At 41.3% G+C, this 20,577-nt stretch overlaps 1 protein-coding gene across 1 annotated transcript in view; it reads right to left on the bottom strand.

Moving 5' to 3' along the window:
• The window catches only part of trpm5 (transient receptor potential cation channel, subfamily M, member 5), a 21,531-nt gene extending 7,293 nt beyond the window's left edge, over positions 1-14,238 (bottom strand). The window contains exons 1-15 of the mRNA XM_010774984.1: positions 14,226-14,238; positions 13,963-14,087; positions 13,674-13,854; positions 11,678-11,853; positions 11,382-11,559; positions 9,857-9,921; positions 9,287-9,472; positions 8,853-8,952; positions 8,566-8,684; positions 7,469-7,816; positions 6,528-6,671; positions 4,039-4,162; positions 3,698-3,843; positions 2,873-2,985; positions 2,693-2,794 (exon numbers count right to left, since the gene is read on the bottom strand). Coding sequence (XP_010773286.1) covers positions 2,693-2,794; positions 2,873-2,985; positions 3,698-3,843; positions 4,039-4,162; positions 6,528-6,671; positions 7,469-7,816; positions 8,566-8,684; positions 8,853-8,952; positions 9,287-9,472; positions 9,857-9,921; positions 11,382-11,559; positions 11,678-11,853; positions 13,674-13,854; positions 13,963-14,087; positions 14,226-14,238 — 2,120 coding nt within the window. The remainder of the gene's footprint in view (positions 1-2,692; positions 2,795-2,872; positions 2,986-3,697; positions 3,844-4,038; positions 4,163-6,527; positions 6,672-7,468; positions 7,817-8,565; positions 8,685-8,852; positions 8,953-9,286; positions 9,473-9,856; positions 9,922-11,381; positions 11,560-11,677; positions 11,854-13,673; positions 13,855-13,962; positions 14,088-14,225) is intronic.
• Between the last annotated feature and the right edge of the window lie 6,339 nt (positions 14,239-20,577).

Raw genomic sequence — 20,577 nt, 5'->3', positions numbered from 1 at the left:
AGATGGAGTTATTATATTGTAATTGAGCACGAAAATGCCTGGAGTAGTCTGTGATCTTATCCTGCGGATCCGACATTAAAGGGCACAAGCACTTCGTTGTCTCGTACGTGCGTCTAGGTAGTTCCAACCTACCTTATTTGTCACACGAAAAGTAAGTCGAGAGTCGCCGAGCACCCAACACGCGCCTGGTTAATCCGCCCCAATCACACACACCTCCTCCCCACTCGCCCCGCCACCCGCCGCGGCTACAGAAAAAACATTCGGGGCAGGCCAAAATATTATTTTACCAACAATGTGGAATTTATTGGCTACATATTACACAGATTATTCACAGCGGGAGCAGCAATAACCGTCAAATAATAATTCAGACAGGGGAGCTCCGCACCCCCTGCCTGCCGCTAGGGGATGCTGCAGCGCCCTCAGCACCCCCCTTCCCGCGCCCATGCTCTCATTGGTCGGGACGTTGTGAATCGCGCAAAGCTCCGTGGAGGTGTTGTTTCCTTGTTTAGCAATAGCGAAACACAGCCAAACTCATCCTGAGCACACACAAAGTCACAGCCGAAGTAAAAACAATAAGTGTGGCTTGATATTGAGTAAGAAAAAGGTTGATAAACGCTGTGAGAATGGGTCTGCAGAGAGAATTTTGCCGCGATCCCAACTGTCTGTTATCAGCCTGCAGCCAGGGAGGAGAAATCAGCAGAGCTGCCTGCACTGAGTGTGTGTGTGAGGAAGTCCGGGGATTGGTCAATTTGGACCAATCAGCGGGGGCTTAACGTAACGGCTCCGCGGACGTAACGTAACGGCTCCACGGATTGGTCCATTTCGTTCCGGGTACGGTTGACATCATGCGTACCCGGAAGAATCAAATGGACAATGACGTATCTCCAACGAAGCGTTTTGGGGAGGTATTTTCTGTGTTAGAGTTTTGCTCGCTACAGGGTGTACTTTGAGGGTTTGTGACTCAGACCGTTTACATGCATAAAAACCTTCATAACACAGAAGGGGACGGGTAATAACCAGAAAAGCATGACATGGGACCTTTAAATTGAAAGGGGCACCGCTGCACTGCATGTGCCTTAAAATAAACGGTGCAACATATAAATCTATGTAAAATTAAAATTGTTGTCTTTGGCTTATTGTTTTCAGGTTCTTCCTGGGCATTAATCCTGAGACGGGCTTAATGTCCCTTGTCAGCACATTCTTCAGAAAAATTGTTGACTTCGAGTGGATGTCTGTGTTGACATGTGTTAAGTGCTCCCCTTCTTGTTTTCTGCACCTGGTCTGCCCCTGGCTCCGCCTCTGACCAGGTGCACCTGGTCTGCACCTGGCTCCGCCTCTGCCCAGGTGTTCCAAATTCCACTCAGCCGTGTGTATATATAAAGAGAATCTGGAGGAGAAGAATGTCTCGCCTATCCTAACGCCGGAGACACTGTCCTTAGAATACCTCTTTGCCATTTTGAGCTGTAGGCCATATTTTTGCAGATGTGTTTATGTTTAGCCTGGAGGACCTGGTAGTCCAGCTTTATTTTGTTTCCCATAGGGTTTATATTTGATTTATGGTTGGGGGGGAGCTCTCGGTCCTATGGTCCGTGGTGTGGCTGGCTCGGGTTCCCTCCTTCTGTTTGTTCCTTTTGGCCAGTCCTCCAGACCTCTTTTTGTTTCCCGTTTCGCTTGTGTGAGCAAACGGCTGATTATCAATAAATGCTCGTTACCAAGTACCGGTTATTGCGTGTATTCTTTCGTGTTGCGGGTCTCAACACGAGCCACTACCGCGGAGTAGAGGTTGGGGCCGTAACAACATGTCCAAGACAATGTGAAATGTACTTTGCACTTCAATGGAGTAATAACAAGTTAAAATGGGAATTTTCTTTGTTTTTCTTTGTTAATTGAGCTGATTGAATTGTGTAGTTATGGTAAAATCCCAGTTAACTAGTCAAATTTACAATATATTATCGTATTATTTACATTTGTATATTTACAGTAAATTACTGGCTACTGTGTTGCATTACTTCTACAGTGTGAAAATACAGGTAATTACTGTAATCTATGTAGGCTACAGCAAGGTACCATAAATACCACAGCTCTGTACTGCTATATCACAGTAATTCCATGGGCATGGAAACTGTAAAGTCACAGTATTTAGTTGTACTTTTATTCTAATTTACTGTAAAATATCTACAGTAAATTACTGTGAAATATTTACAGTAAATTACTGAAATCCATGCAACTTGTAGCCAGTAATTTACTGTAATTTTACAGCCAAACATTTTACAGTGTGGACACACAGTAAGTTTCCTTACTCTTATACGCATATGAGCTTTATTATATTGTAGTGTTCTCAGTTGGGAAATAGAAAACGTACTTCTATACTCAGAATATTGCCCTGTGTGCTCTCTATCATAAAATCTTCCCCAATGCATTTTCTGTAGAGCTGTTCCCGATTTTTAACGTGATAAAGATACACATTTGGATATGGCACAGAGTTATTCATTTTAACCAACATTTTTTGACTCTTAAGAAACACAAATATTAATGGAAATGTGCATTGTTGCCCTTTAAAGTTGAAATAAACAGATGAACGACTGCAATATAAACGGCACATCATGCTAAATATTTCAGAAAGACATTAACATCTTAAAAAATGATTTATTAATTTATCATCAAAGTGAGTAATATTCCTTAGCAAACTCACAAAGGGTCATCGTCATCAGTCATCAGCAAAGCCTTTTCTGTATCCAGACTGTCCAGCTCCACAAACTCCTCTCGGTTATTGCGATTATCAAATTCCTCTTCACTGAGACCAAACATAACAGAGTGTCAGGACACAGAATGGAACGAAAGACAAATGCTGTGTCGGTATAAGATTGATCACCTGAACTTTATGAGGTTGGTCCAGATGAGTGGCGGACAGAAGAAAGACACCACAAGTTTGGAGATGGATGTGTCTGTCGTCATCGCGCCCCACCATATCTTTGTGAGGAGAGCCTGCAGTAAAAGTTTAGTTTTGTATTAATTAGGTTGAAATCGACAGGGTAACACAAAGCTCAATGACATGTACCACAAGAGGGCACCACAGGCCTTAGAGTATTTCTGCCCTCGAGTATTGTAACTAAATCCATGAAAGCATCAGAGGTGCTCCAGCTGGTTTACAGAGGAAAAATGCTAATTGTGCCTCCTCATCAAACCATTTCACAGGACGTGTGAACCGTTTCCTTCTCCACAGCTGTCTTGTTGCAGTTTGATGAGTCGCTTGAATGAAAGGACACCTGGTGCTTAGTCATGAGTTTGTCCACCTTTTGTATCATACCAGTAAAATCCACATTCTATTGAAACACAACGCAGCTTCCTATTAAAAAATGTTTTGTGCTTCAAATAAAATACTTTGCTGTCAGGAGTTTTCTGCAGACTCACTTTCCCTGCTGACATTGAATGGCAATTAACTCTCAATTGTGACATTGTGGAAGATCAAGGACGTCTATTCAAGGGAAAGTGACTAGCAGAATGATATGACTTTGAAAATAAGCGTAAAATGGTTTGCAATAGCCTTGATAGTCATATTGAAATAACTGCAGGGCAAAACAGTATTTTAACACAGAAGGTAGTGAAATAAACTATAACTATCTAAATAAAAGGAATAATATTTGAAATGTTGGGTAACGTTCAATGTTTTACAATAAGTGATGTGCCTCCTTGTTACCTGAACTCCATCGTGGGCAAAGAAGGATTTGGCATCAGCCTCAGTGGCCAAGTTAAGGACGGTAGATTTGCTCCAGCAGTGTGTTCTTCTCACTAACAAAGCATAAGCCCTGTCCTCACTGTTGGAGTAACACTCTCCGAAGACATCTGCCACAATAAGAACAGTCACAGTCAACCACAGCTACATTGGAAGAATTTGCACAGATTCATATTTCAATCCCTTCCAGTGGGATCTGTTTGTTTGTGTTGTTAAGGGCGGTGAGTGTACCTCTTACTAAGCTTGACCTTTGCCTTTTCTAATCTCACTGCCAGCTTTTGTCATCGAGCGGTTTGTGTACTCACCAAGGGCGAATTGCTCATACTTTGCCTCCTTCATACTACGTGCAGACTCAGCCTCAGATTCAAGTCGAGCCATCTCTTTCAGAATCTTACAACCCGCCAGCGCTGCCGCAACCGCCTCAGGGCCCTGAAGGATTAAAAGAAAGCTGGATCCAAGAAATAGGTCTGAGAGAAGAATCTGAAAAATCTACTTTAGAGTTTTAGAAAGCTGTGTGTACCGTATGCATCAGGCTGCAGTACATACATTTATACCTGCAAGTCCACGGAGTGTTTCTAAAGGCTTTCAGGGTGATTTGAATTTGATAGTATAACACTTACAATCCAATGCTGTTAAACTCAAGACCTGTATGACATGTAAGCAATTGTGTGCTGCTCAACTGATCATATTTGAAGTTGTATATGTGTTTTTAACAGCCTCAGGAAACATCCATGCCTTGTCATTATAGCCTGTCTTCACCAGCCTGAGTAGGTGTGATAGCAGGTTCCATACCCTAGTGGACCCGTCCCACCTTGGAGATGACTTAAGTGCTGGTTTTAAAGACCTGAGATAAAGAAAAACTACCCCCATGCGCAGGGGCAGACTGGGACTAAAAATCGGCCCTGAAATCTCATCCAGACCAGCCCACGTGAACGGGGGGGAACTGTCAACGGGGGGCTAGCTGCGGGGAAACGTTGGACCTCTGTCATCTGTCAGCGCAACTTCCATGATGCCGTTTAAATACATAAAAAATGAAGGGCGGTGCCGGCCGTCAGCGAACCGAGCCCGCCGTTCTGTGATTCTCCAGATTCTACAGATGGCCAGTCCGCCCCTGCCCATGCGTAAAGCACTTCAGTGTTTTCATATCTACAATAATTCATGCATACTTTACTTCATTTCATTGCACTTAAAGATCCAATGCCAAAACGTTGTTAAGAATAGGTAATTCATCATAGTCAACTATATGACTTCATTGACTTAAGTCTAAGTGACATGATGCGCTTGGATGTTCAAACTATACATCAGCATGTCTGCTTGTTGATTTATTCATTTACAAGAAGAAGTGGAAACCAAAGACTCTGTTGACCTGACGTTGTGGAACATAGTTTGTATTTTTTTAACAAAATCCAACTTTTTAGTAAAGGGTTAGAGATGTGCAAAACAGTTCTCCTTTCTTTTCTTACAGTGACTCATAGAAGATGGTTGATAACACTATTATGTCTATCCATGCAATATGAAGCCGGAGCCAGGAGAGAGTTAGCTTAGCTTTGCATAATGACTGGAAATTAAAACAACAAAGGCTCTCTTTGTGTGGAGCAACACTCTTCAAGAAGTAGTCTGCTCACTACCCAGCACGTAGTACATCATGTTACCCCCTGTAAACGCCACAAACACAGTCTTTTGAAGCATGTGAACACCAGGTTGTTTTTTTTGTCAATCATACATACATACATGCGAGGATAGAAGAAAGAGGATTAGTATAGGAATACAGAAGATGAACTAGTCAACTTTTACTAAATATATATATCATTTTGGTATTGTATAATATGGTATTTTTTAGTAAGTTATGTATATTGTATTGTTGTTACTTTCTATATATTAGGTCCTTGTTACCTTTATCTGAAATATCCTTTATTGGACAAACAATGTGTAAATAAACAGCAATATACTGAAATGCAACCCTCTTAAGTCAAAAGATCAATACAAAAGATAATAGGTCTGGCTGTATAATGTTGCTCCTGGGTTCATTTATACATTAAATATGAAACAATTTGCAAGCATAAGCAATCCTGCAAGGGTAATAGTGATGAGGCCTTCAACTCCAGAGATACTTCAAACAATGACATTAGGAATTCAGATATCCCAGCCAGAGTGAGAGAGGAAAAAAGATTTGCAGTGGGGGCTGTACACACACTGAATGCAATTACCATAATTTCCGATAATGTTTGAAATAAGACGCAGTAAAGGAGCAGATGAGGGTGACCGCTTGTGAGATTACAATAATTGGTTCTTCTTAGTTCGGGAAAGGGCAATAAAGAAATTAAAGGTGTCTTGAAAAGATGTTGAAAACAAAGAACAATTATCATTGATTTGTGTCCTTTAAACCATTCATAGGGCATCAATCCCATTTAAGGATATATTTCCCATTAACTTCATCAGGAAGGCTCGTTGAATTCAGTGCCCTATGATGCAGCATGTCCTTCATTTGAATAATGTTCTTGGAGATAAGATATATTTTTCAGTTCACCTGAGTTCTTAAATATGCCGTTTGCTGGGCTCTTTTATCTTGAAGTGACATTTTCATATGGCAGGACTGACCTGCACCTGCGCTGTTTGGGCCCTCATCACTCTTGTTCAGACTTAATGCGGAATACAAACTCGCACAGTATAATTCAAATCGATTCAGTTTGGAATTAATCATTGTTTGCCAATGCCAGGCACTTAATGACTTTTTGACAGAATTGAAATAGTATAAGTTGGAGCAGGACTGACTAAAGAAACTGACAAGACTCACCATAGCCCAAAAGTAGTTAGCCATCTGCTGTCGGTTCTGAAGGACAGCCCAGAGGAAGAGATCTCTCCAAGGATGTTCGCAGCGCTGCTCTAACTCCGGCAGGTTCTTCTGGCTGTGGAACAGTCGACCCTTTGCCGGTTTCTCCTGGAGCCCACAGACAGAATTTAATATGCATAGTAAACAGAGAAGCTGCACGTAGAAACCTGCAATTATTACATGAGTCATTCCATAAACTAATTACTTCCTCTGCCAATGAGGTTATTTTTGCCTGGGCGATGTCAACTGGAAACAGAGGATTTCAAAAATGTATGAAGCATGCTAAACAGACAGACAAAGATTGATACAGAGCAAACACCATACATTCCACAACACAGAGATGGGAAACCAATATTTGCAAATTATGAGGGAATATTTATGTTGTTACAGAAAGTTTGGTGTGTGATGATCCATATATTCCTTTTGTTAGGCCCCTTAGTTCCCAACTTGTAAGGACTAGTGGGTCTCAAAAAAATCTCAGGGTCGCATGTTTACTTATACAATAGAAAACAGTAAAACTAGTGAAGATAGTTGTAGGTTGTGACAGCTTATTGTGTACTACAGGTGCAGGTTGGGGTTGCCATTAAACATTCATTGTTTTCCTGGAGTAAGTTTACCACAAGGTCTGTATATTGACTATCTCAGTGCATCTTTCAGACTTCTAACACTTTAAAAAAGAAAAGGTCTGAGATGGAAATGTATTCTCTACTCACAGCTCATAGACAAATACAGACTGTGAGATGGGGGAAGAAGTAGACTGTTGCATTGCAGGTCAGCTTAAGCCAAAAAAGGTTGAGAACTGCTGCCAGACGCAATTACAAGGAGGAACTTTATTCATCAGTGAAAATTATTTCTTGTTTGTTGCTGTGAATATATTTGATTTATTGTAACTTTTGATCACTTACTGTGGGAATCTTTTGGTAAAATCCTTTGCAGGAGTCATGGAGGAAGTCCTTGAGCACTTTGGCGACCTCGTAGAGGGTGAAGCGAGGCTTGCGTTCCCCTGTCTCCGGCGGGTGGTGCCCAGGTGGGCCAGGTGTTCTGGCAGCTCCGAGCAGAAGCTGCTTCTCCTCGTACTTTTTGAGGAGCAGGTTGTGAAAGAGACTCTTCTCCGACACAGACCAGTAAAGCTCCTGTAGACGACCGTAGGTGAGGAACTCGCCCAGGTTCACGCCGTTGTCAACAAAGAGGCGCACAAAGTCAGGTTTGTCATTGATCAGTGCGTCCATCATCACCTCTTCAAGGTCGCAGGCCTGTAAAAATAATGTAACTTTTTAACAATGACTCCTGAAGCACCTGTTTTCTCTTTTACCTGTTAAAATGTTTTTCTAATTGTTGTGCTATTTAATGTATAGTGGCTTGCCACCCTTATTTGAGTGTTATCTACTTAGTCATTAGTCAATAAGTCCCTTAGATATTGATCGAATACAAATACTGTATAAATAAATAACATGTAAGATGAAATAAATGCTTATACTAACTAGATTTTTGACCAAATTATGTTTAGCCTCATGGCCCTAGGGGTTATATATGGTCAGCCATCTGGTTGGTAATTTGGTTGTTAGGTCTTTTATTTGGTGGGTTGGCTAGTTGTTTCGTCAGCTTCTTGGTTCGTTGTTGGCTCAGTTGTTCGGTTCACCAATTTGGTAAAACAATTAAATATCTTGAATAATATTGGATGGGATGCTTTTGTACATGCGTGGTCCCCAGAAGATGAATCTTACTAATTTTGAAGATCCCCTGATTGACCCTCTAATGCCACCATCAGGCTGAAATGGCTTTAAGTGAAATGTCTTGTTGGCTTTTAGATGGATGTGTCTACACAGCATCATTGTGCTGAAGCACAGACTCACAGAACTGCTTGTCAGGTGGTAGATACTCATTTGCAGTTAATTACGCTAAACTCTGACTTGATTGCAGATTGAACTTCACAGTTTTAACCACACTGAAAATGTTAATTACCTGAGTGTGAGAAATCCCTAATCCAATTATATTGGCTCACCTTCCACTCCACATCTCCATTAAATATGTCACTCTTGGCAATATCCACCCTGTTCCAGGCCACAGCCAGCTTCAGTTCATCCAGGAAGTCTTGAGCTTCCTGGCTTTGGCTCTTACAAGCTGAAAAACACACACAACATAAAAAATGTTAACAAGTTCACAACCATGAAGTGCTAATTTAGTGATCTCTCCCCATGCAACGGTCAAATTGCAAAACCAGTGCTGTGATTTTAAAGCCTTGGAAAATTGCAGTTTTCTTGATCAGGGATCTTTCACAAGTTACTCTACCTTTGACTAAAGCTTTGAGGATGACCGTATCGAGCTCAGAGCTCTCCTGTTCAGGGTCGTGGACGGTGAGGAGATGCCCGTGATCAAGTATCTTCTGGATCTAATGGCAGGGTGACAGATAGTTATTAATAATTCATCATATGAGGGAAGCATTGTACCATGTTTTCTGAAATAACAATCTCTACCCTGTGTTTGTTAGCTTGAAAATATGTTTAATTATAAGTACCTCTCCCTCCTCCTCCGTATGTTTAATTAGGTCATCACATACACATTTTGAAGATAAGGATGGAAATCCCGCATTAGCTTCCCTCGCAATCATCCCCAGTGTGCCCCATTTTTCTGGCATCGTTTTAAGTCTTGTGATGTTAATATCCGTGTGTGTGTGTGTGTGTGTGTGTGTGTGTCTGCCTCCATGCTGTGCACATCGCTCTCACCAGTTTGACCCAGTTACTGATGTCCGTGCTGTGGTGGGCATTTGGAAAGGTGTCCAGCAGCAGCTCATGAACGCTGTCCATATCCCAGCAGCCCCTATTCATCAGCGTGACAAGGATGTCAGCCACGCCTCCCGAGCCTGCCAGGATCAGCCATGGTGTCGAATTGCCAATGCCTTTGTACATTCTCTGCAGACAGAGACACAGTGTGCAGACTCACAAACATCCTCATTCTCACTAAATAACTTCTCATCTAAACATTAACCAAGAATTATATTGATCTGTGTGAGCTGTTTTCCATATTTTTTGTTGCAGCTCTATTTATGCAAATGTTGTGATTTGACAGGCTCTCAAGCCCAAGAGATTAGTTTTTGAGAAAGATAGAAATAATTTGTTTCTCAGTCTGGCTTTGGCCCGAGACTTCAGGACAACCAAGAATCTTATTCTCAAGTCTAAGCTACTAGTCAGATGCAAATTGATATGAGAAAGACATCCAGCTCTTAAAAGTTCTCTTAGCGGTCACTTCTTTAAAGTGCTTGAGTAACATTCACAGCGTATTGAAATTAAACTCACCTTTAGGATCTTCGGCTCTCCGTGCACCAAGAGACACAGAACAGGTATTTCAAAGCTGCCTGCACCTACAAGCAAAAACAAGCACAATACAATACAATTACAATTACATTACAATACAATACGATACAATACAATACATTACAATACAATTACAATTACAATAACATCTTAGCCTTTTCTTATCAAGCTCCACATTTGTGGAATCAGCTTCCAGTTTGTGTTCGGGCGGCAGACACCCTATCCGTTTTTAAGAGTGCGCTTAAGTCCTTCCTTTTTGATAAAGCTTATAGTTAGGGCTGATTAGATTCAGCCCCTAGTTTTGCTGCAATAGACTGTCGGGGGACACCTTACTTCTTCCTTCTCTCTGTCTGTACAGGTGTACTCTCATGTTCCGAATAACCCAGCTTCCCCCAAATGTCTTTTTGGTATCTATCTACGCCAGGATCCTGAGTCGTGGCTGTGCCTGTTGCTGTGGTCCTGGATCATAAGTCCTGGATGGATATCCTCGTGGATTCATCTTCTTAATATAGACACATGCATTTCCAAACATTTGGACTACCTATGTTGCAAATGTATTATCTTTTCAATTTACACACGGCATCTATTGCACGTCTGTCCGTCCTGGGAGAGGGATCCCTCCTCTGTTGCTCTCCCTGAGGTTTCTCCCATTTTTCCCTTTAAACTGTGGGTTTTCTCCGGAAGTTTTTCCTTGTACGATGTGAGGGTCTAAGGACAGAGGGTGTCGTATTGTCATACTGATATTCTGTACAAACTGTGAAGTCCACTGAGACAAATGTAACATTTGTGATATTGGGCTATATAAATAAACATTGATTGATTGATATCTTGTGCATCTCAGAGTGTCACACATTCTTACCACGGTGGTGTTAGATCTCGCTGTTATGTGAATGGTGCATAGGTTTTCTGCTTCCAGCTGTGAAACAACCCTTTTTTCCTCTAAGTTGTGAGCAGTAAACCGAAAAGTAATGCATTTTTAGAGTGGGGTAAAATTACCTAGATTTCAACAAGTAAAACTGTTTCATTTCATACTGTAGCATTTTTATTATTTCCTGACTATCATCTCACAGCTCTTATGAAATTATGATATAAGGTCATATTTATCTGTGTACTTAGTAGGCCATGATCTGTATAATAATAAAAGCATACTATATGCTAGTATTCTCAGACAAATAAACTATTATGCAACTTTTTCACAAATATAACATAGAAAGGCATAAGAGGCAACATTTGATTTCCATTGCAGCATTCCTGAGCCATGTTTTTATGAATTAATCCATGTCTGGTCTGCATGAGCATGTGGGCGATGAAATATACATCCCCGATGCTCCTTTGAGGGAACTTCGCTGAATCACAGAGAAGCATGCTGTAGCAATACTCATCCAAGATAGAGAGGAAGACGGCTGCAAGCTAGCCCAAATGGCACAACTACCGGGTATGTTGTTACTCCTTAAATAAAGGATTGACATTGAATTTCTTGTTTCCAGCAAGAGTTAAAGGGCTTTACCTCCATAACCAGTGCGCTGGAGAGAGATGTGCTTGAGCAGCTTCACCCTCATTTCACTGGTGGCGCCCGGTCTGTTGGGATCCTCCTCCACCAGCACAAAGTGGGAGTGGTGGCTGTCCAGGGAATACACCGAGCCATGGGGCAAGTCCTGTGGCTTGTATGCGATAGGCTCGTCCACCTTTAGAACAAGAATGAAGGTATGCAGACAAACAGAAGACATTGATGTTATGGATGTTAATATATTTCTCAAATATCTGTTTCAATTGCTCTATATTAAGTGTCTGTGAACATAAAACCTTGGTGTAGTTGCTAGTGAGTAATGCCTCTCGGTTGTGGATCATGTTCCAGGGTGTGACGCCAATGGCCACTACACGAACTTTAGAGGAAGTACTGGCCAACGAGTGATCCCTCACCGCCTGGCTCAAGTGCTTAGTGATGCCAAAGCGAAGGCCATTAGTCAGAATCCAAGCCCCTGGAAAACAGAGAGGCAGCTGCAGTCTCTGCTATGTCTGTGAATCAGACTAGAAAGTACTGTTCTGGGTTTCATATTAACAGCTGTCCTAGTGATAATGCTAATTATGTCATATAATTTATAAGTGAGACATTGTAATAACCATCACTGATAACATTAAATAGATTTTTTTGATTTATTTACATTAATAGTACATATGTTAATGGTTGATATTTGGTATGTAAACGGTCAATAAATATGAGTTGGATAGTTTTTATTAGGTTGAAGCGTTTACGTTTCAAATGGTAAATAATACGTAAAGGCATCTATAAACATGATTTAGACGGATATGTAATAATTGTTCAATTGTTAATAGGTTTCTGGTTCATCTATGTCTATATATGGTTCTATCTATGTGTGTGTGTGTGTGTGTGTGTGTGTGTGTGTGTGTGTGTGTGTGTGTGTGCGTGTGCGTGTGTGTGTGTGTGTGTGGAACGAGCCATTTTGTGTGCACGAGCGAAAGAGCAGCGTACCGGAGATCGTTGTTGTTAGCTTCTGGTGCTAGCGAGCTGCGCTAACGGATATAAGGAGCTTTTTCAACAACAAAGTCGAGGAGAGTCCTCTCCTGTCAGACTGAGAGTCTCAGTGAACTAAAGGACTCTCTCAGTGTTTAGATAGTTAACTTTAGTCTAAGTTATCTCAGTGGCTCTCAAACGTTTTGGTCATGATTAATGTAAACAATTATTTCTGAGGCATACGTTTATATGATCATTATAGTTATAAAAAAATAAGAGAATAAATGAAAAACAGGTATGAATTACTATATGACATTAAAACAAGAATTAACGTTTCAAAGGGTGATTTGTAAAATATCCATAAAGAAAATGTAAATCTGTTTACAGTTCTGTTTCCAATGGGTGTTGAGAGATCCATAGATCTCTTCATTTTGCTCTCAAAGTGCACCAGATTGATGCTTTTAACTTAACTAAAAATAAATCTTCCCGGACGAGCTTGCCCCCGGACCCCCCTATGTGAGGTCCACACACCGCCCATAAAAATAGCACTTGACCCCTATATGCCGTGAGCTGATTATCGAGCCTTCATTGTAACAGTCGCGGGTACACTGTGTGTGTGTGTGTGTGTGTGTGTGTGTGTGTGTGTGTGTGTGTGTGTGTGTGTGCGTGCGTGCGTGCGTGTGTGTGTGGTGTTGCAGTAGAAAATTCCACTGTATCGACCGGTACATTAATGGGAAACCCTAAATGTTTGAGCACCCTCTATGAAACGTCAAGCTACCCCATAGCACCCCCAAAAGAAATCTCTGGCGCCGCCACTGAGCCTGACTATTTCTGTTGGGAGGGGCCCGACTTTTTTTTTTCTCTTAAGGGGGGGCCTGACTGAAAAAGTTTGAAAACCACTGTCCTAGGGTAACAAACGCTTAGTATTGTATGTAAAACGCGGTTAAGTGTGCAAAAATCAACTATAATTGAACAGTTCACAATGTAATCAGGACGTAACTGTTATTGTTTCAAATCAACTATGATACTTTAGAAACTAATCACCCATTCTTATTGGTGGTTATTAAAAAGTGTTAATGTCATATTTGTTTGTAAAGCATTATGTGTACGAGCATTAACAATAAGACAAACTTTCATCATGCAACTTCAAAACACATTATTTTGACAAGGACAATTGTCATACATCAGAATAAAAGACAGGATTTCATCTTGATGAGGTGTTTTTATAACTCAGCTACCAGCCAATAGAGGGCAACATAGTACCAGCTCTCTGTTACTGAATGTCGATTTCAAGAGCCAATCCCAGTCTAAGCCCCTGATTATAACCTGTACTCTGTGCAGCTTTCACAAGTCCTTTTCTTAGAGTGTCCCTGAGCCAGGGCTTCATCTGAGCTAGCTCATCTCCTCCCACCAGTGACACCACCAGGTGTGGGGGGGCAAGGCCCCACTCCTCTGTCAGCATCTGGTAGATCTGCACTGGGTCTGTGTTGCCGCGCACCCTCACAAACTGGATACAAAAAGACAAGATGATGCGTCATTATTTCCCTCTGAACATGTATTCTGCAAACTCCACCTGTGCTGTATATTGGTTGTTTTTATTTATGAAAGGCTTTACCTTTCCTCTCGTCTTAGAAGTGCCGATGAAGTCAATGTCGCCCACCCTTCCCGCCGCCCAGGGGCTCTTCTCCTTCTTATTCCTGCTGGCCAGGCCTCTGGAAACATTCTCCAGTGTCTCATCCACTGTAGAACAGCAGGAACAGCCCAGCAGGACACTGAGAGATACACACATTCAATAGATAAGTATTATACAGTTCTTTCTACCAACACACAAAAGATAAGACAGCTCTACTGTAGCACACTCTCTGATCTTCAGCTCACCTGGAACCCCCATCTCACTATGCTCCTCATAAACATTCAACAAGACTATTTTATATTCATGCTCTCCCATAGTGTGGCAATAATTTAAATAAAACTATGGAATCCCTTGCCCTTAAATTAAGGTCCACCTTCTGAAACGTATTGCTTTTTTAGTCTGTAATTTCTAATACAAAATTTAAATCTACCCTATAGCCATTAAATCAGTGCTTTATACACCAAGTTGTAGTTTAGTCTGCAAAGGAGGTAATTGTGTTGTTCTCTTCGTTATTTGAGTGTTTTTAAGCGGGACTTTTCAAAAGCTACTCATCAATGATGTTTGCAGTAAAGTTAAGCCACGGGCCAATGACAAACAGATTAATACCACCACATGGTCATTTATTAACCCCTTCATAACTCCTGGACAGAATTATTAGATGGAATTTTTTCGATGTACGCCACACCTTTTTCTGTCCAAAATCACCTTCCACGAAGGGGCAACCTCTGGCCAAAGTAGAATTGCTTTAATCTTCAATTCATGCTAGCCAGCAGGAAGGATTCCTGGTTGTGCAAAAGACTATGAGGGAATTATTCTAACAATGACTTCTAACTTGGTAAATATTGATGACTTTATGATCTCAATTGCTATAGTTAAAGACTCTGCACAGCATGAGGTTGGTTTTGTAAATGATGGTCCCAATTAAAGTAAAACAGACGATAAATCATGGTATGCTCTAGTGCTTGGCAACCTTGTGGATGACAAGTTGCTACCACAGTGTTGTTTAGCAAGAATGTTATTAAAGACCATGGGTGTGTTGTAGAACTGGATATGCCACCACTGCTCAGCCTTGCTTCCATTTTTCTTCAGTGACCACTCGCAGTACTGTAACTAAAAGAACAGTTCCCACTTAGACCCATAAAAGAGATGTCTGTAAAATTATTTACAGGACTCTTACAGCTAAATGGGGTCCATCTATATGAGATCCATGTCAATGTTTGTTTTCTTTATGCCTAAAGTAAGTAAGCCTTTAATATCACAGTTACAGTGAATTACTGTGAATGGATGCACCTTGCAAACCAAGCCAGCTGAAATGTGTTTGTTAAACTAATAGAACTGTTCTGCTGGACCTTGCTCTTCTCCAGCATCCCCACCTAGTCCAAATACTGCCATTCTAGCAAATAATATGGCAATGGCCAAAAGGCAAACATTTAGGTCTAGGTAGTTAACAAAACAAAGGGTGACCTCACACAGACAAGGTCCATTTTTTAAATAAAGAATGTGAGTTCCACCAATATCCAGGGTTTTCTCAAAGCCATGCTGCATACAAATCCAGTTGTGGCCATGTTTGGCATTAAACACAGTTGAATGATCACAAACACCCTGGTATAATTTAGTTATTTTTTACATATTTGAAAAATAAAATTGGGCATATCTCACTACTGTATAATATAACCTATTTCATATTTAATTGGGCAAAGCCTTAACATTTCAAGACAGAGTCACAATCCAATTGATGTTAGACCTCATCAAATTGTTCTATCAATGAAAATAACTAATTTAGACGAGTGTGCAAGGCTTTTTGGGCTCTTGTGTCTATAATCTGCTGGATAAAGAATAAGGCCCATTGCCTATGCTCTAAGATAAAGCATTCTACTTTTCTACAGCTACTTATGAACATTCTCATGAATAATTAAAGTATAAAAAACTTCAAATTGGATTTAATTAAGGCATTTGTGCAGTACAAATGTTTGCTTCCTGTAGCACCTCTTCCACTTAAGGACTGCTAACCACAAGTCTGATCTGATTGCTTGCAAATGATGTGATGGTGATCTCTATCACGAATACTGAACAGCATATCATTTGTTTCAGATAAGAGGTCAGGTCAGGTCGCTAGAATCTTATGTAGAGTATATCACACACACAAACACACACGCACACACACGCACACACACACACACACACACACCTGTGTTCCTCTGACCACTCCAGCACCTCCCCACATCTCAAACATCGTGTCTGCGGCTTCAGTTTCCCCTGAAAACAAATACACATATATTATGTCCATTCTTCTAAAACCCATCATGACTCGCTCAGCACTCTTTTCACAGAGGGGAAGGCTCTTAGAAGTACTTGTGGTCAATGCAAAGTTGGCAGAATTTTCATCCTCGCCTCATATGCAAAGTGCTTCCTGCATGATTTTTTAACTAGAACTCCACAAAACACTGTCACTCATACACATGAAACAAATAAAACTAGGTCACACAACACTGTGGCTTTTCCCCAGAATCTCTAAAAATAAAACCCTTGTCAAATGACAATAATGCATTTAGATTTTATTAAGCAGCCTGGGATTGTTTTTGACTTTATGACTCAGCTAGTTCATGTTTTACAATGAAAACAGTCACATTTTGTTTATCTGGGAATGGTTAATTTCATAGAAATAAATGACACTGAGTTCAAAAAGGAACCTCATTCATTATTGATACGATTATTGCTTTGCCTGAGAAAACGCAGACTTTTATCAGCCAGCCGTATTTGCGTGGGCTGTTTAGGGAACAGGATTAGAACAAAAAGGCAGCCCAATCGCATATTTCTCCATGGGTACTTTGAATATAGGAATGTGTTTAAATATGGTGCCCCACACACAGACTCAGAGTCAATTTGTGTTTAGCCTTCTGTTCTAATGCAAGTGACCAGCTGATTGTGGAGGCCTTTATTTGACTAGGGTCGGAATCTGGGAGGGAAGAGTTTACTGGCTATGCAAACAGGGCAATTTTCATGCAAAGCTTTGCGCACAAACACACACACACACACACACACACACACACACACACACACACACACACACACACACACACACACACACACACACACACACACACACACACACACACAGACACACACACAACATCTTGCTTTAACCTGGCATAATGAACTAATAATGAACTAATGAAGATGCGTGATGTCTTAATCTAGGCTAGCAGGCAGCAAACACACAGCTACATTAGCCCAGCAACGGCCTTTAGACATGTAAAGTAGAGACATGTAGAGACTTCCTTAGAAATGGAATGATTTATGTTTTGAGAAAACGGTGATACATATTGGAAAAAACTATATTTGTTAAAGAATCTCAACATTTTAAAGCATTTGAAAATAATAATGAGAATAAAAATCTATATTTGTTTTAACAATAAACAAAAGAGGTTTTATATTGCATACAAAAAGCGTCTGTTACTAATGTAAGTATGTGCAAGTGAGTAATAGGGATTTGTGAATGATTGTGAGATACTTAGGGATCTCTTGACATTTCTGTTGATTGCATGGCTAACAAAAAAGATTGGTTCCATAACTTTGGTTGGTTCATCTTCCAGTCCCACTCTTAAACAAATCCTAATACATTTTACATTACACCACACAAAATATTGTTTTTCCCATATTGCTATATTACCCTTGACCTACAAGTCATTGTGTAAATACAGTAAGACTCTCTGAAATCACTGGACATCAAAGAACAAACATATTACCTGAAAATAATATTTTCACCTGGTGAAATGTAGACGTCCTGACTGTGATTAACAGAAAAACAACAGGTGCTGCACTGCATTTACTCACCAGACGTGTGCCTTGTTGCTCCTGCATGGCTCTATTAATGGTTCCTCTCCTCCTCCTGCTGAACTGTCAGGGAACAGATATTTTTCATCACTGCCCTCAGGTCAGATGAACTACCTGGGCGATCAGGTGGTGTAAAGGTGGGGCTCTCCCTGTCTCCGGCCAATCCCAGACTCTGCTGTGCACCTTTGCTTTGCATGTCGCGCAGCGGCTGCAAATCACCCTCACTAGGACCGCATATTCCTGCTGCCTAATGCAACAAGCTTATTTCAAATACTTTAAAAACTGCTACCTTTGTGTTCATTTTCTACCTTGGCACATCCATTGAGGGGGAACGAATTACAATTCCAAACTAGAGAATGCAATTCCTGAAGAAATTGCTAGTGGGAATGCTTTATGTTGAAAATGTGACGCTAAACTGCTATGCTGAAATGTAATGTGTAAGAAGAAAGTGAAGAATTTAGATTAAAATTAAATGTGTAGGAAGAAAGTGAAGAATTTAGATTGAAATGATACATGAACACTGGGGGCTTGAATGTGTGATAAGAGAAGAAAATAAAGTAAAAAGGCTTGGAAAAAAGCAGTAGAATATTTGAACTGCAAACTTCTGAACTAACTTGATGGCAAATGATCTGTCACCATGGCAACAGCATTTGATGACAGCCCATAATACGCTTAGATGCGTTGATGGCTGCATCGTTACCAAACCTGTGAAGTTTTGGGGCGTTTGGAGCAGTTTCACTGAAGTTATGAGAAAACCGTGTTTCATTGCGAGCATTGTGTTGCCATGGCAACGGCATTTGAAGAAATGGTCAAAACTGTCCTGTAGATGTCTTCACGGCTGGACTGTTAGCACAAATGTGAAGTTTGAGCCCTTTTTAAACATTTTCATAGGAGTTATAGCGACATCACGTTTTATGGCGAGGGATGCGTTTCCATGGAAACGGCATATGGTGAGATCTCAGATTTGGCGTAGAGCTGTTGAGGCATGGACCGGTGATATACAAGTGAAGATTGGGGGACGATTGGACTGTGTCCATTGGACTTATAGCGACATCATGTTTTATGGCGAGGGATGCGTTTACTCGTTACCATTGTATGCCTTTTCCGTCGAAACAACAACAGCAAGAACTCTAATTTTAATCTTAAACAATCGTAATTCTCATCTCCTATATTGGTCAGTTCGATGTCTCAGACTGTACTGAAAAGAATACATTGTGCGTGTATGGTACTGAATTTATTAGTGTAACTGTAACGAAATTGTGGGTGTTTTCGACAATAACGACCCCTTCAGGACAGAAACAAATCTGGTAGGTTTACTCGGGATATTTTGTCGATCCGTTCTTTAAAGACTTTTTGAAGACGGAGACGCTTCGGAGTATAACGACCCGTTTTTGCCCCATTCGTTGCACCTGTTCCCGGCACTACCGTAGGGGGGGTGAGTAGTGTATGTAAGCTCCCCACGTGAACACCCGACAGGTAAGGTCATAATCGTCCGTCCGGGAAAATCGTCTCTTTCTTTACATGATTAGACTGCGGACCCTTACTCACGCGTCACGATTTCCCAGTACCTTTCTCGGACATGTATCCAGTTTGATCCTCTTGACCGAATAGCGACCGACGGTCAGCGTGTACATGTTTCCAAGTTGACTAAGGGGACGAACAAGATTATCGTCCGTTAATTTGTCCCTGACGTATCCCTCTCCTAACAAAGAACGTTGGGTGTTTAAAGACGTTTGCATAACGTACGTAGGCGCCATACAGTTACCAGGTAGTAATTTTCTAGTGCAAGCGTCACATAATGTGAATGGATAAAGACAAACCGAATGTAGAACCCTCAGAGTAAACCCGGTTATATTGCGTCTTTCCAACCGAGACATGTGACGCCCTTAACATCACGATTCGTTACCTTGCCGAAACTTATCAACATAAGGAACAGATTCGTAGTAAAATGTATAAGATTATTTATTTCAGACGCGATTCGTGCTCTCCAAACCATTGCTACAAGATCCAAGTAGTAGGTGTGTGGCGCGTAGATATATATACACACGAGCGTCGATCGTGACTCGCGCAAGAGTCTCTCGACTCAAAACGGCTGTTGCGTAACACGGTTGGGGTCCTGGTAGAACTGGAAGACTCCCGTGGAGTGTCGATAAAAAAGTATAATAAGTGGGTGATACCTAGCATGTATTAATGTACAAACAAAAACGCCTCTCTCGTCTAACCCTCTTGTGCCCGCGAGGTTCTAATCTCAGGCGCTAAGGTAGTGGAGCGATAGTCGCGCGAATTATGTCAAACGGCAGCCAGCCAAAAGCCCGGCCTCACCCAAAAAAAAAAAAGGGAACATATGCACGTGGCCAGGTACCGGAGTTTGTCGAGATGCGGTTTAGACTCTAGAGTGGTATTGTTCCACTGTTACGGCAAAGGTCCTTGCGTAGGGCAGCGGGTATGTTTTGTACTCACAGTGCGATATTGTCAGGTTTGACCTGTGCGGCCAGGTTAGCAAGCGGGTTAGAAAGTGACATATCGTCTGTGGAGTGGACCAGGTTACCGGACGTGCGAGATGCGTTTTAGACTACTAGAGTTGTATACGAGCAAATGGTACCTGTTTGCCGTAGGGCGAGCCGGTATTTTTGTCCTACAGGATATTAGGTTTACCTCCGTGCCACGGTGCGAGCAGGGGGTTAAAGTGGACATATAGTGGCCAGGTGACGGAGTCGTCGGAGGATTTGCGGTTTAGACTCTAAGTATCGGTATTACGGACAA

Source organism: Notothenia coriiceps, unplaced genomic scaffold (assembly GCF_000735185.1).
Source record: "Notothenia coriiceps isolate Sejong01 unplaced genomic scaffold, NC01 NC01_scaffold00015013, whole genome shotgun sequence".
In the NCBI taxonomy this organism is placed as follows: Eukaryota; Metazoa; Chordata; class Actinopteri; order Perciformes; family Nototheniidae; genus Notothenia; species Notothenia coriiceps.
The sequence above is the reverse complement of the archived record's forward strand: the minus strand, read 5'-3'. Positions and strand labels throughout refer to the sequence as shown.